The 15,321-nt window shown below is 39.1% G+C and overlaps 1 protein-coding gene and 1 long non-coding RNA gene across 4 annotated transcripts in view; one reads left to right on the top strand and one right to left on the bottom strand.

The window, feature by feature from the left end:
• The window catches only part of LOC125246475, a 107,356-nt gene that overhangs the window by 37,843 nt on the left and 54,192 nt on the right, over positions 1-15,321 (bottom strand). The gene's annotated exons all lie outside the window — the stretch shown is intronic.
• The window catches only part of net1 (neuroepithelial cell transforming 1), a 30,863-nt gene that overhangs the window by 12,294 nt on the left and 3,248 nt on the right, over positions 1-15,321 (top strand). For 2 of the 3 annotated variants that reach the window (XM_048157452.1, XM_048157453.1), the window contains exons 3-5: positions 3,335-3,406; positions 14,312-14,587; positions 15,076-15,138. In XM_048157452.1, the coding sequence (XP_048013409.1) occupies positions 3,335-3,406; positions 14,312-14,587; positions 15,076-15,138 (411 nt within the window). Of the gene's footprint in view, positions 1-3,334; positions 3,407-11,166; positions 11,477-14,311; positions 14,588-15,075; positions 15,139-15,321 lie in introns of those variants that run through there. The other variant, XM_048157455.1, reaches the window with a different exon arrangement.

Genomic DNA, 15,321 nt, shown 5'->3' with positions numbered 1-15,321 from the left:
GATATATTAGGCAATCACACAAAGAGTGCCGTTTTCTTTTCCCAAATATATGCATGATTGCATATGATATTGATTTTATACAACAGTTTAATAAACAAGAAATTAATATTAAGTTAATTACATTTTAGACAATATTGCTGTTTTTGTTCTATTTTTCCTATGAAAATTGTCCAAACAAAGCCACAGCAGAACTGTTTTGCATCTCTGAGCAACACACAATGGTGTTTCATTACTGAATGAATTGGTCCTTTTGAACAAATCTGTTGGTTAATGGCTCACTCATTAAGAAAGTCAAATGTAGGGCTGGACGATTAATCAAAAAGTAATCGAAACTGAAATTTCAGTTTCTGAAATGCTAACCGACGTAATTTTCCCATGTCGGTTATTTCGGTTTTTTAATCCTGTTAAAACATATTACCGTGTGTGGATTCACGTGTAGCCCCTTCCAGTCAGTGGCATGGAAGAAACACGGAGGCGAACTCAAACGCCAAGTCAACACCCTCACAGACAACGTGCGAGCGGCGAGCCCCAAAGTGAGATCACTTGAATGAGATCACAAAATGTTCATTTAATCGAGATTTTGATTTTAGGTCATATCGTCCGGCCTATTCAAATGCTTCATTCCTGAAATAATCAGCCGTTTGAAAGAATTGGTTGAATGAATGACTCGACTCACCTAATAACAGTTACTTGCCGCCACCTACTGGCAGTTTTAGTCTCATATTTAAAGTGTCTTTTCAATTTTAAAATCATTTCAAATCAATACTACTTTTTATTTTATTTTTACATTTTATTTTTAATCAAAACATTTATGCATTTGTATCTGAAGGTAAATGCATTTGTCACCCCTCTGAGCTGCATTAAACAGTCTGTGTAAAAACATCTAAATGCCACTTCAAATGAAGCTTGTTTCTTCTGCGTTGCAAAGACGGATATTGTTGATACTGATTTTATTTGATTGGTAACAGTTCTATAGTGTCTTTTTCTAATTGATGTAATTGATTAAATGTAAGAATTTGACAAAAGATGATGCATAGGCTACATTTAATTAGATGCCTTTATAAAGATAAAACTGCCCATAAAAGGTAAAAATCAATTTAAACTTATTGGATATTTTCTGTCTCTGCTGTGAACTAACAACTGCACAAAATATGAAGAATATCAAAAACTTAAGGAGTCAGCTCCTAAACCTGCACGGCACTCTTAAACCTGCCAAGGTACCTGTACAATAACATGCTCAGCAAACAAAAATCGACAAAAATCCCAGAAAATAGAGATTTGTAAACTTACAGACCATTAGCTTTTCTCTATTCTCAGATAACACAAAAGTAGACGCTTATCTGTGTTACCCATTAAACGTTCAAAACCAAGTCACATTATGACTTGTACTTCAAGTCACATTATAACTTAACACAAGTTTAGGTTTATCTGTCTATAGGCTATTCATATTTTTCCTTTCAGTTTCTTTACTTATAAGAGGATGTTGCCAAATGGCTCTTCTCAGGAACTGAGAAGGATTATGTACAAGGGATAGTTCACGTAAAACTAAACACTTGTCATCTCCTCACCCTGATGTTCCAAATAGGGGTAGGCGATATGACCAAAATCTCATCACATTATGAATCATTTTATTTCACACTATAGTTATTTTTGCTTTAAATAAAGTTATGATATCACAGTAAAGACAAGTAAACAGTCAATGAATACAATAGGAACAAAATCTAATTACAAGCAATAGGACAAAACTACAATAAAACAAAGACACAAATAAAAAGACCTACCTTAAAATTCAAGCACTAAATTAGAAATACTAGGCTACATGAATTGTATAAAGTAATTAGCCTTGCATAGTCTTCACTGTGTAAATTAAATATAAATGTATTCTTATTAAAGTGACACAAGTGATTCAAGTCAGGAGCAGTTTCTCTTTTTCTTGTTTGATTAACATTAAAACGCAGAAAGCAGCAGGTTTATTAGGCTCACTTTAAGACTGAACGCACTGATCTAATATACTGATACACATGCGCTTTTTCTCAACTGTTTATGTTCACTTAAGACATAAGTGACTGTTTACGAGGATACTCGCAAAGATTATCTGTGTTACCCATTAAAACGTTCAAAACCAAACACCGTGAGTAACCTGTGATTCACTCAGTAGCTCAGTATCTGACTGGCCAGCAATCATTACTGCCTCCAATCAGGTCTTGATTAATTCTCCCCCGTTGTCTATGAATGGGGATTTGCTAAATGATAGCTTGTCGTTTATTGTTTTAGTGTGTTTGCTAACTTATTTGCTGTGAATGGGTCTGATGTTATATTAGCCTAATCTACTCATTGCTTCAATGAAACCCAATGAGCTGGCTGCAGTGTGTTTGGTTTTGATCACATGACTTTACATATGCTTTCACCCTATAAGAAAACAAAAGGCTCATCAAGACGTTACTTCTGTTAGCGGCTGCAACATCAAGAGTAGTACTTTTTCAATTGATACTGGTCTCAGATGAAACCCTAATTGACATACAAACTGGCCCTGTTTGTGAAATGTTGCTTACAAATGTATAAAGCAGATTATGGGCACATTTGGGTTAAAACTACCACCCGTTTTAAATGCGATTTACATGAATTCAAATTCCCCCTCAACTTGTGGATTTAATAATGATATTCAGCCTATTACATAATAATAAATTAATTTGTTTTAAAATAATATATTGAATGATTATTATTATTATTATTATTAAATAAAACACAATGTTGTTTCATTATGACAGAAAATAAAATTGTGCATATTCCATGTGGACCTAGTTATATGGAGGGATGTCTTCTTGGGAGGTTCATTATGCTATAATTCAGCCACCAACTGCCTTTCTTGAACAGTTTCGTGAAGAGGTTTCTTTTGGGAAAAGTCCAGTAAAGAGAGCACAGGCCAATAACCGAGATCCTGAGGGCTCTCTGTGGCCACTGCAGTGCTGCAGAAATGTTTACAACTCCTTCACACCCTGCACACACTCCACAGGTAGAATTTTCACTAGCCAGATGCCCCACCAGCCCCCGACTCACACACACAGGTGCTAAAAGGCCTCAGGGATAATGATGTCCTTCCTGAGTCTGACTGGACCTCCTTAGGAGCCATTGTAACCCGTAATAATACCAACTTTCGGGGCAGCACTTTGCATACTCTTCAGGAAACCAAAAGAAAAGTGTGGCAAAGTTGACAAAAGAATGTCCTCTTCTTGGTTCCTCTCCCAAAGCCAGAAAGTTTACATTTTATAAGTGTGCCTTTTAGTTTAGATGCATATTGTGCTACAGGTTCTTATAGACGCTTTTCTTTTTGCAGAAACGCAAGCGCAGAGAGAAGGATGATAAGGACGATGCGGACGCAGTCAGTCTCTGCAGCTTTGACTTCAAGGTAAGAAAACCACCACCAAAAAAAAAAAAAAAAAAAAAAATGTTTTGCAAAGCCAGAAATGGCACAACAGATTTATCAAAATACACAAATCAAATTACTTCCTGAAGTCAGTCTGTCCACAGCATACCTCAAAACAACATTAAAGTCTCATAACCATCAAGAAAGACCAAAATAAAAAAATGCCCCTGTCTGTCATATTTGTCAGCAAAATCAAAGCCATTTTATGTAAGAATCCTAGATAAAATCATTTGTTTGTGGCAGAAATCAAAGCCTTTTAACCTTAAACTTGTGGAATTTAATCTTAGAAAATCTTTCCACTGATAATCTGAAAGGTCGTTCTTCCAAAACCGTATACTTTCCATGATTACTGTCAGTAATTATCCTCATTTCAGCAAGGGCTTAATTGAGACGCACTGCTTTGTAAACTAACAAGTTGTGTAATTTGACTCCACACTGATCTCGACGACTCTTTATTTTCGTACTTTTTTCCCCATCTGAAAGGGAACAGTTGACTTATTAATACACATCCATAGCAACCGAACATGTTTTTTGCAGTTTAGTAAGGTCACACTGAGCACACCCAAATCCTCTGTATTTTGACTGACAAGTGAACAATATAACAGAAATGGCTTTCATCAGTCTTGCGCCTACAAGATAAGAGAGCTCTGATTCAACAAGAGCCTTCATGCTTCATGCTTAAGCAATGGAAAAAACCTGGGCATGGTTATTACACAAAAACAAAATATATTGTAACAAATCCATTTTTTAGTATTGTTAGAATAGATTATAAATGATGGATAGATTGATAGACAAAGGAACACAAGACAACACTGAAAAAAAATGATCAGAGTATCTGTGTTCAATAACATTATTTTGGACTCCAGCAAAAACAGTTTTACTACAACATTCATCAAAATATCTTAAGAAAACGTCTGAAAGATTTGAAACATTTTGAGAAATGAGGCCGCAATTCCTTCAATTCACATCTTTGAAATGTTTCACTCACTTGTCCATTCTGACCCAGACTATTCTATAGAGTGAAACTTGTTTCGCTAGACAGTGCAGTAAACAAAAGTCCAACTCCCTTCCCCACAGCACATCTTTGAGAATGCATATGGGGGAGGTGTGGGCTTTGTATAATCACCTGTCCTGACGGTAGCCCTTTTATTTCCCCCTGCTTTCCCACCAGGGCCTTATTCTGATAAAATTACATGCCTGAAGCATACTTTTCAGATTCTGTATAATGCTTTGCACAATCAAGCTGAGATGTGTCATAATGTTGCCTTAACATGGTTACAGTTGAAATTTTTACTCTGTATGGAGTGACTAATTTAACTTTCATAACATAGACTGGCCAAACATTTTAGACCAGATTGCGATATATTGTTCAGGTCTGTGAGAAAGAGGCTGTAAGCATGTGTGGGATGCGTCCTGACCGTGTTATGTGTCTTGTCTGAGGGGTGTGTTATTAGTTACCTGCTCTGTTTGGTGGCAACCATCTCTGTTGAGGGTGCATTGACTCAGTCAGTTGAATAAATTTGAGAAACACCAGGTTGTGTGTAATTTTTATCTGTTTTTCTGCAGATGGAGTTTGTGGCACACCAAAATAAGAAACCACTAAAAAAAAAATAGCTGTAAGCAAATTATGGTTCCACACATTTAGTTAAACCACTATAGTGGTCAAAATGTTGACATAGGTTATTGTGCCACATATTATGTTTTACTGCAAGTCACATTATAACTTAACACAAGTTTAGGTTTATCTGTCTATAGGTCTTCATATTTTTCCTTTCAGTTTCTTTACTTATAAGAGGATGTTGCCAAATGGCTCTTCTCAGGAACTGAGAAGGATTATGTATAGGGGATAGTTCAATTAAAACGAAACACTTGTCATCTCCTCACCCTGATGTTCCAAATAGGGGTAGGCGATATGACCAATATCTCATCACATTATGAATCATTTTATTTCACACTATAATTATTTTTGCTTTAAATAAAGTTATATCACAAATTACAAGCAGTAGGACAAAACTACAATAGAACAAAGACACAAATAAAAAGACCTACCTGAAAATTCAAGCACTAAATTAGAAATACTAGGCTACATGAATTGTATAAAGTAATTAGACTTGCATAGTCTTCACTGTGTAAATTAAATATAAATTTATTCTTATTAAAGTGACAAAAGTGATTCAAGTCAGGAGCAGTTTCTCTTTTTCTTGTTTGATTAACATTAAAACGCAGGCAGCAGATTTATTAGGCTCACTTTAAGACCGAACGCACTGATCTAATATACTGATACACATGCGCTTTTTCTCAACGATGGCATTTTGCCACAAGTGTGTATATTTAATGGTTAAGCCCAATTAGGCGGCAAATGAAACTATGTTCTGAACACATACGAGCAGAGGCTTCATGTGCGAGTCTCTCAGACAGTGCTCAGAAACCATTTCTCAGACAGTGCTCACATATACAGAAATTAGCTCTTTCATTGCTTATTGTGCTTAAAATTGCTTGTTTTTAAACAGTAATGCTTTAAAATGCATACAAGTGATACGCTTTCATGACGGCGCAGCACAGCAACGTCACGTGAGTGGGATACATACAATAGCTTTTTCTTCTATGGAACACAAAAAGATACATTTTGATGGATGTAGTTGGTTGCTCTTTTATATGCAATTACAAAGGGGACTGGTGCTTTTTAGCTTCAGAAAAGATGCAAATCTTCTTCAAATAGCTTTTAATCAACCATAGATATATACACTAGATGTCACCTTGGCTACGGCAGTTCATTGGAACAAATGCGTCAATAGAGCCGCCATCTTGGAACAGGGGAGCCCCTCCTCTTTAATGCATCAGCGTCAATGTAGGTCTAACGGAAATAAAATCACTATAAATCGTCATGAATGCGATTTTCTAGTTTTTTTTTTTTTTTTAGTTCGTTCCAACGGTCAGACATGTATTTATCATTGAGCCCAGAGAAAAATTAAGGTTTTGATATTAAGATAATCTACTTTTTAAAAATATAATGCATAGTACTAGTAGGCCTAAGTTTATTAGTCACATTCTTCCACTTGAGTAAACTTAGAATGAACTATCGCTACTTACATATAATTATTAAAGGATAAAACAGAAAAACAACATGAAATCACCACAGTGGTACTTGGGGAGATCTAGAACAAGAATCAGGTGGAGTTTGTAGAAAACAATTTGATTTTTTTTTTATGAATTTTTAAAATATGTCTGTATAGCGAGGTAGTCTATGACTTTGACATGTAAATATTAAAGAATAAAACTGTAAAACAACATGATAGTCACAGTGCTACTTAATTGGAAACATGTATAACAAGAATCAGGTGAAGTTAGCAGTAAACAGTTTCATTTTATTTATTTTTTATGAATTTTAAAAATATTTCTACCGACACTTAACACCTACCACGCAACCTCATGTAGACGCGCAATACATTTTAAGCATAGATGGCGGGGCAGGCGGGTATAGCCGTGGCAGGTCGAGTGACAGGCGAGTATATCTGAGACAGGTCACGTGGCAGCGATGACAGGTCGCGGGGCAGGCGCGTTGATCTGTGGCAGATCGCGGGGCAGGCGGGTATAGCCGTGGAAGAAAGCGGGGCAGGCGGGTATAGCCGTGGCAGAAAGCGGGGCAGGTGCATACAGTGGGTACTTTTTCACTCTTTGTTATATTGCAGCCATTTGCTAAAATCTTTTAAGTTCATTTTTTTCCTCATTAATGTACACACAGCACCCCATATTGACAGAAAAACACATAATTATTGACATTTTTGCAGATTTATTAAAAAAGAAAAACTGAAATATCACATGGTCCTAAGTATTCAGACCCTTTGCTGTGACACTCATATTTAACTCAGGTGCTGTCCATTTCTTCTGATCATCCTTGAGATGGTTCTACACCTTCATTTGAGTCCAGCTGTGTTTGATTATACTGACTGAACTTGATTAGGAAAGCCACACACCTGTCTATATAAGACCTTACAGCTCACAGTACATGTCAGAGCAAATGAGAATCATGAGGTCAAAGGAACTGCCTGAAGAGCTCACAGGCAAGTCACAGATCTGGCCAAGGTTACAAAAAAATTTCTGCTGCACTTAAGGTTCCTAAGAGCACAGTGGCCTCCATAATCCTTAAATGGAAAATGTTTGGAACGACCAGAACCCTTCCTAGAGCTGAGCTATCAGGGGAGAAGAGCCTTGGTGAGAGAGGTAAAGAAGAACCCAAAGATCACTGTGGCTGAGCTCCAGAGATGCAGTCGGGAGATGGGAGAAAGTTGTAGAAAGTCAACCATCACTGCAGCCCTCCACCAGTCGGGGCTTTATGGCAGAGTGGCCCGACGGAAGCCTCTCCTCAGTACAAGACACATGAAAAACACCTGAAGGACTCCAAGATGGTGAGAAATAAGATTCTCTGGTCTGATGAGACCAAGATAGAACTGTTTGGCCTTAATTCTAAGCTGTATGTGTGGAGAAAACCAGGCACTGCTCATCACGTGTCCAATACAGTCCCAACAGTGAAGCATGGTGGTGGCAGCATCATGCTGTGGGGGTGTTTTTCAGATACAGGGACAGGACGACTGGTTGCAATCAAGGGAAAGATGAATGCGGCTAAGTACAGGGATATCCTGGACGAAAACCTTCTCCAGAGTGCTCAGAACCTCAGACTGGGCTGAAAGTTTACCTTCCAACAAGACAATGACCCTAAGCACACAGCTAAAATAACGAAGGAGTGGCTTCGCAACAACTCTGTGACTGTTCTTGAATGGCCCAGCCAGAGCCCTGACTTAAACCCAACTGAGCATCTCTGGAGAGACCTAAAAATGGCTGTCCACCAACGTTTACCATCCAATCTGACAGAACTGGAGAGGATCTGCAAGGAGGAATGGCAGAGGATCCCCAAATCCAGGTGTGAAAAACTTGTTGCTTCTACTAAATACTGAGCAAAGGGTCTGAATACTTAGGACCATGTGATATTTCAGTTTTTCTTTTTTAATAAATCTGCAAAAATGTCAACAATTCTGTGTTTTTCTGTCAATATGGGGTGCTGTGTGTACATTAATGAGGGAAAAAATGAACTTAAATGATTTTAGCAAATGGCTGCAATATAACAAAATAGTGAAAAATTTAAGGGGGTCTGAATACTTTCCGTACCCACTGTATATAGCGGTGACAGGTCGAGTGGCAGGTCTCAGTGGCAGCTGCCCCTTAGAACCCCAAGGCGACATCTAGTGTATATATCTATTTTAATCAACTACTTTCTTTAAAATGTCTGTGTTTTTGTTCTACAGAAGAAAGTCATAAAGTTTGGAACATCACACAGGTGCTGCTAAATACCCCTCAGACATTACCACAATTAATGCAGTGTCTTTTTAGGGCTTTTTATAATAATAATAATAATAATAATAATAATAATAATAATAATCATTAAACTAACATCAAAAACTAAAAAGAGGTCCACGATAAAGTCCAGGTACAAGTCAAATACTTTTTACTCTGTTTAATTTGGACACTGAACATGGGCTGGATGCTCAATTTTGTAACCATCATGGATGATTATATTATGGAAAGAAAAAGATAGATGAGAACCAAAACAGGATGAGTGGAGGTTGGGCCATGAAGTGATGGCAGCAATGATAGTGTGATTCCAGAGTAAAACAGTTGGTGTTCCTCTATTGATATACACCTACACACTCAGACGTCACAGACAGCTACAGCCTATGCCCAGTACAGGCTTGTCTTGCAACCACACCTTTGTTATAAGAAATTGGAAGCTTTCAAGAACTTGAACGGAAGAGGTTGTCTAGGCCGGGCTTTATCATTCCCAAGAGTAAGGTATTATTCACACTGCTAATCAATGTCTGTACATTGTATGCTTACATATGTATGTCAAGTACCCATGATGCATCCTGGAACATCAAGCTACAATTAAATCAAATTTGAAATGCCATGGCAGTCACCTAGACTGCAGTACCATTGAGTTATCCACCAGGGGGCAGCACTATGATCCACCACACACCAGTCCGCTTGCTGCCCATTCAACAGGGGTTTATCAGTGCAGAGCGTAGCAAGTTAACTCACATTTTCCCTGTCAGGCAAGCTCACACATGGCCCACATGAAGTGAGTCAGTCTTGTGTGATGGTGTTTGGCACTGAAGTAGGAGCACTGTGTTTGTGCTTCACACCCAGATGTCCAGCTGTCATGTGTGTTGAGGTGTTAGCCCACAGGGGGTGCAGGCTGAGCCGTGCTCTCATGCAATATGGCTGCCACACCTCTCATCAAAAACACACTGAGAACAGTACGAAAGTGTCTCCCTATGGGATGAGTAATGAAGGAACCCTGTTATTGACTTCAGCCATACTGATATATTTAACTTTCAACCATACATGTTTTATTTTTATTTTTTTATTTTTTTGTGCACAACCGTTATGGTGAAATGCTGATTAGTCATAATCAAACAGCATTTGAACTGCTCCAAAAGTGGCTTAGAATTTCTACCACCATCATTTAATATACTTGTGGCAAAGATGATTTGATCTTAAATTATTAAAATCATCTATCAAAGTTTGATCTCTTCACTTTTTGGAGATGCACACAGATTTGTTATGAACATAGGTATCGTGTAATGTTTTGAATAATAGAATAATATGTAAACTGAATGCAGCCTCATTAGCAAATAACCCTGCTTCCGTTTGAATCGTCCACTGAGGAGTGGAAGGTGTCCTGACCCAAACACACTAATGCATGTCCTGTTTCACACTCTTGTATTGACACAGGAGGTTAAGTTTAGAGTCTGCACATCATTCATCTCCATTTGCTTAACCCGCACCCCAATGCTTTCACACTTTTTAACATAAAAATCTCTTAAAACCCACTGACACATCATGCTAGTCTGTTTGCGTAGCTAAAGTTAATACCGCTGCTGACAGTGTGGGAAGGTAGCAGTAAAAATTTTGGGTCTGTAGTGAACCATACTCCTTGACCACACAAATGAAGGTAAACGGGTGTGCGGTTTTGCGTACGCTGAGAAAAATGGACTGAGAAAAGCGGCTTTTGTTAAGCAGGATGTGTTTACGGCGTGGTCTGGGTCAGTTTCTGGTTTGGGTCACTGAAACTTTGAGACACATCAGACCTTCCCACACACCTCCAATACACAGACAGCCACCAGTGCTCTGTGACCCCCTCAGCCCTGATTGATATTATAATTGATCATCCCCCTCTCCTACTGATGAGTGGGTGATAACGACCCAATTCTTCATTAGGCAGATCTCAAAGCAAATATGCCTGTACTTTATACCCTTCATGCAACATACATAAACCAATCCACATTGCAAATAGAAACAGACTTGACTACATTTAACACAAGACTGGGGAGTCTGTGAGGTTTTAGTGTGTTTGTTTGTTTTGAGGTTCAAAATACTTTAATTAGGGTTTAAGCCTTAATATTTTAAAGGCAGAAAAAAAAAAAGTTTCTAAAAATGTATTTTTTGTGATTTAAACAAGCTTTTTACAAAAGGGTTATAAGCTCTCCTGCCTTATGAACAGTAACATATTTTGGCTACTGAAACGTAGAATCAAAATTTTGCTGTGTTGATGTAAGGTTGCAGAGATAAGTCAGGTTTTCTCAGACTTTGTCTGTTCAGAGTCATTTACATATCCCAACTCTTGCCATTGGTGAGTTTATATTGACTCCACCCACTGAAAAACTGTGTATATAAGCACTCCCTACCTCTCTCATCCCTAGAACAAAGTTGGAGATTGTTAGAGCACACACACCAAGAGTGTGTTTAGAAGTTAGAAAGCTCCGCTCTGGCGGACAATCACAAGTTGGGGGGGACGTTGAGCTTTTTAGTCCTCTTATGTTACATCAGGTTTTTATTTAAGAGTCATTAGTGGATTATTGCCGTCCCTTGGAAATAACAGAAACCAACCAGTGGATTTTATTGAAAGAAATGGTGGCTTACGATGAACCTTGTGTGGTACCTATCAAACGGACTTTACAGAAGATAGACTATCAGAACCAGACCTACAAAGAACTAGAGGTGAGACCCAAAGGCGATTAATCACAAATTCTGTTTCTTTTGCTCTTTGTTTGGCATGATAAAAGCATGTTTGAGTTCCTACACTTTCTTTATCAGCCAAGTCAGAACCTTGCCCTGTTGTTATCTTGTACGCACACTAGCCTTTTAAAGGAGTAAAAACCACAGGTGTGTTTCTCAAGAGTTTGTGTTTGGTGGGGTGAGACTTGAGTGAATGCTCTGCAAATGAACGAGGCTAAAGGTCTTCTCAGTTTAAGTAGTCATTGAATTACTGGATTACATTTTAACAGTTTCAACATTTTTTGAAATTGTCTCACCCATTGTGGCGGCATAATATACATATACAGGAAATTTAAAGAGCAGAAGTTTCACAGGTATACAAATGTTTTGAGGGACCTTTCAGGGCTTTTTTATTTATTTATTTATTTATTTTTTGAAGGTGTGAGCACACAGATGAAGAACATTTTAGCTGTCTGAAAACAGTCACAGCCTGTATCCCAGGTATACTTGAGCCCTGCTCTGAGCATTTAGAAACATATTCAAGACCCAGAAAGAGGCTTTAATTTTACTTCTCTTCAGCAGGCTGCTATTCCTATTTGCGGTTTCAACTCTGATTCGGAAGTGGTCACAGAAAGGGTTTAGTTGTCGGGAAGGCTAAAGCAGAAGTAGCAAATTATGAATGAATCAGGAGATTTTTAGGAAGTTGTGGCTCAAAGCTGGGGGACATTGCTTAATTTTTTATAATCATTTATAATCATTGTTTGATGCCTGGCAATCAAACAATAAGTTGTATTGATATGGCTTGCCAGAAAGGATTTAAATAATCTAATCTGTCCATCAGAGGGATTTTGATGAAAGAACAGAAACAATAGCATAGACTTCCATTGTTTTTATGTACAGCTAATTATAATGACTTAAGACTCCTTAGAACCATACTCCTAAAAGAATCTTTAAATTAAACTTAATTTTGTTTTACCTTTTGAGGTAAAAAAAAGAAGAAAAACTCCCTTTGGGGATATCACATTTAGCCAACTTCTAGTGACAATTATGTCTCCAAAGTTTAGATAAGCAAACAAACTGTTACACAGCAGCAGTAGTCTAAACTTTAGTTCCTGTGGGGGAGGCTTCCCCCTGCTAAGTTCTCCCAATCCAACTCTCCAAGGGGGTCCCTAAAAAAAAGTCAACACAACCAGAAATAGCCACACAATCAGTCTATCTGTCTGTCTATGTTGCTCTTTCCACAAGATAATCTATAATTTCAACAAAAAAAAAAAAAAGAGAGAGAGAGCGAGAGCAGGAGTGTTTGTTTTTGCAGGGTTTCCCTAAACAGCAGGAAGAGCACAATGGGCAGCAGCAACACTGATTATTTGCGTAGAGCCACTAATCGCTCACACTGGTACTGCTGTGCCCTTTTGAATTCAGTTTGAGCCAGACTGCTTCCTCTGCATTCAGTCTCCCAAACGTCTTGTGTTTTTGGCCACCATTGGAGAAGGTTCAGATGTGGTCTTCATGTTTACTTGCATGATATGTTACAGCGGAGGAAGGGTAGGCGGGCAGAACTAGGCGGCCAAGTCCAGTTGGGCTTGGGCTACAGTTGCAGTTCCTACTAAAATGAAGTTGTAGATCTGCTCGGCAGCTGTCTCTGCCGGTCAGGGGAATGGTTTGGTTTCACTTTGCCAAGATGAGAATAACACATCCCTTTTTATATATTTTAAGCAGCTGGAAAGCCATCCAGCACTGGAAAATCTATTGAAATGTGCATTTTAAAAAGTGCCAAGCACATAGTGCTTTTTGTCCCCACCGCTTGAAAGACGTAAACACTTTTTGACAACAAGGCTTACATTGTTCCAGGAACAGTAGAAGTTTTTTCAGTCAGATATCTAGAGTGAGTGTAGGATCAACGTCTCAGATCTGTTTTGCTTTGATTTCCCCCTCCCCTCTCAGGTCTGTTGAGGTTGGCTGGAGGCCCAGACATTATGGATGTAGGGTTTGAGTGTGCTCACCTCCCCCTCTTCCAGGGGGTTCAGGTGTGCCTGTATCTCTCACGCAAAGGCTACAGGGCCTGCCTCAACACGAAACCATAAACAGCTCTTAATGGAAGAACGAGAAGAGAAGAGTAGGGTAGAGGGGGTAGAGTGTTCCCTGTTTACAAGGCCTGGGTCAAATCTGTAACTCACCATGGTGGTCCCTCTGACCCAAATAAATACACAACCAATGGTTCTCAAACTTCCCCTTGAAAGAGAAAATTTGTCTCTGTTAAGTGAACAACAGCTCTGATTAGGAGACCTTCTTGCTATAGTTAGGCCATAATGTTGAGTGTTTGTGGGTCATCAGCATGGGACAGCTGACTGGAGTCTCCTACATTCCAGTCATGCCTCTTGAACCTTGGGTGTCCAGGATTGCAGTCAGAGAGGGTTTTGTTCATGTTTTTATGTGTGTATGCATTATATATATATATATATATATATATATATATATATATATATATATATATATATATATATATATATATATATATATATATTATACACAGAGAGAGAGATTTTTGCTGAGAGGGTCAATCTTACGTGATGGCCATAACAGCTGCTAACTCCAGAGGTTGTCTGTCGCCCAGGAAACACCAATCATCCTGACCTCAATATGACCCCTTCACAACTGCACTAGTTAGGAGTGTATCATGTGACTCTGTGACTGTTTAATTAAGGCGGCAACTTGTGCTCTCAACTTTAGCCTTCTTGTATTGGCAGTTGTGCATTTAATGAAGCACTAAGGAATCTGTTGTGGTCAGTAGGGGGGTGATTAAGTTTTAACGTTTATTTTCATCCATGTGTCTCATAGGAACCCTGTACTAAGCGCGTGCGGCCTCTCGGCCGAGTGACCTCGCTGGCGAACCTCATCTCTCCCGTGAAGAATGGGGCCGTCCGACGCTTCGGCCAGACCCTCCAGGCCTCGTTCCGGGGCGATGGGCGGTCTCCGGGCGTGCCCCAGCAGAAGCCCTGCAGCAAGGCCGCGGCTCCCACGCCACCCAAACGCCGCAACAGCACGCTCTGGTCTGAGACTCTAGATGTCCACCAGAAAGGAACCTTTTCCACCAAAGAGATTAAGAGACAAGAGGTGAGTACAGTCGGAACTACAGAATCCAGACAGCACTGAAAAACCCAGACTATTAAATCCACTCTTAGTCTCCCTGCCAGACGCTACTGAATCAGGCCTGTGTGACTTATTAAACCCAAAGGGCCTGGGGCTTGGAAAGTGCCCTGTTCTTTCTTTCCCTCTGTTTTTATTCTCCATTGCTCTACCTCTCTCCGTCTGGCTGTGTTTTTTTGGCATGTGTTTTCGGCACGCAATGGAATGGAGCGGAGAGAGTCTGGCTGTATTTTGCTGTCTCAGAGTCAGACATACAGTGCTAACACAGACTGGCCAGTCTGACGCACAAAGCCCCCACCTCTCATTCACAACTAGACTTAGTAATCAGACATTACAGCAAACTGTGAGCCCCTCAAATATTTCCCACCAAAGAGAGAATCAGACAGATGTGTAGGGCCTTGACTAAAAATACCTGAACTATACCTGAATGTGACCATTCGTTTTTGTCTCTCTAGGCAATTTTTGAGCTGTCTCGGGGAGAACAAGACCTGATTGAAGACCTGAAGTTAGCCCGAAAGGTTTGTCCATTTTGATTTTTGGTTGGAACATTCAAAGCAAATAGACCAAATAAGTTCTTGGCTGTGCTTTCAGAGTTAGACACATTGGCTGACTTCCTTCCTCCATTTATAGCCAAAAATGTCTCTCTCTTTAAAATTAGAAGCTGTTGCTATTATTTACTAATTTTTCATTTTGTGTGTCCA

Source organism: Megalobrama amblycephala, linkage group LG14, assembly GCF_018812025.1.
Source record: "Megalobrama amblycephala isolate DHTTF-2021 linkage group LG14, ASM1881202v1, whole genome shotgun sequence".
NCBI classification, from domain to species: domain Eukaryota; kingdom Metazoa; phylum Chordata; class Actinopteri; order Cypriniformes; family Xenocyprididae; genus Megalobrama; species Megalobrama amblycephala.
This window is presented reverse-complemented; position numbering and strand designations above follow the sequence as displayed.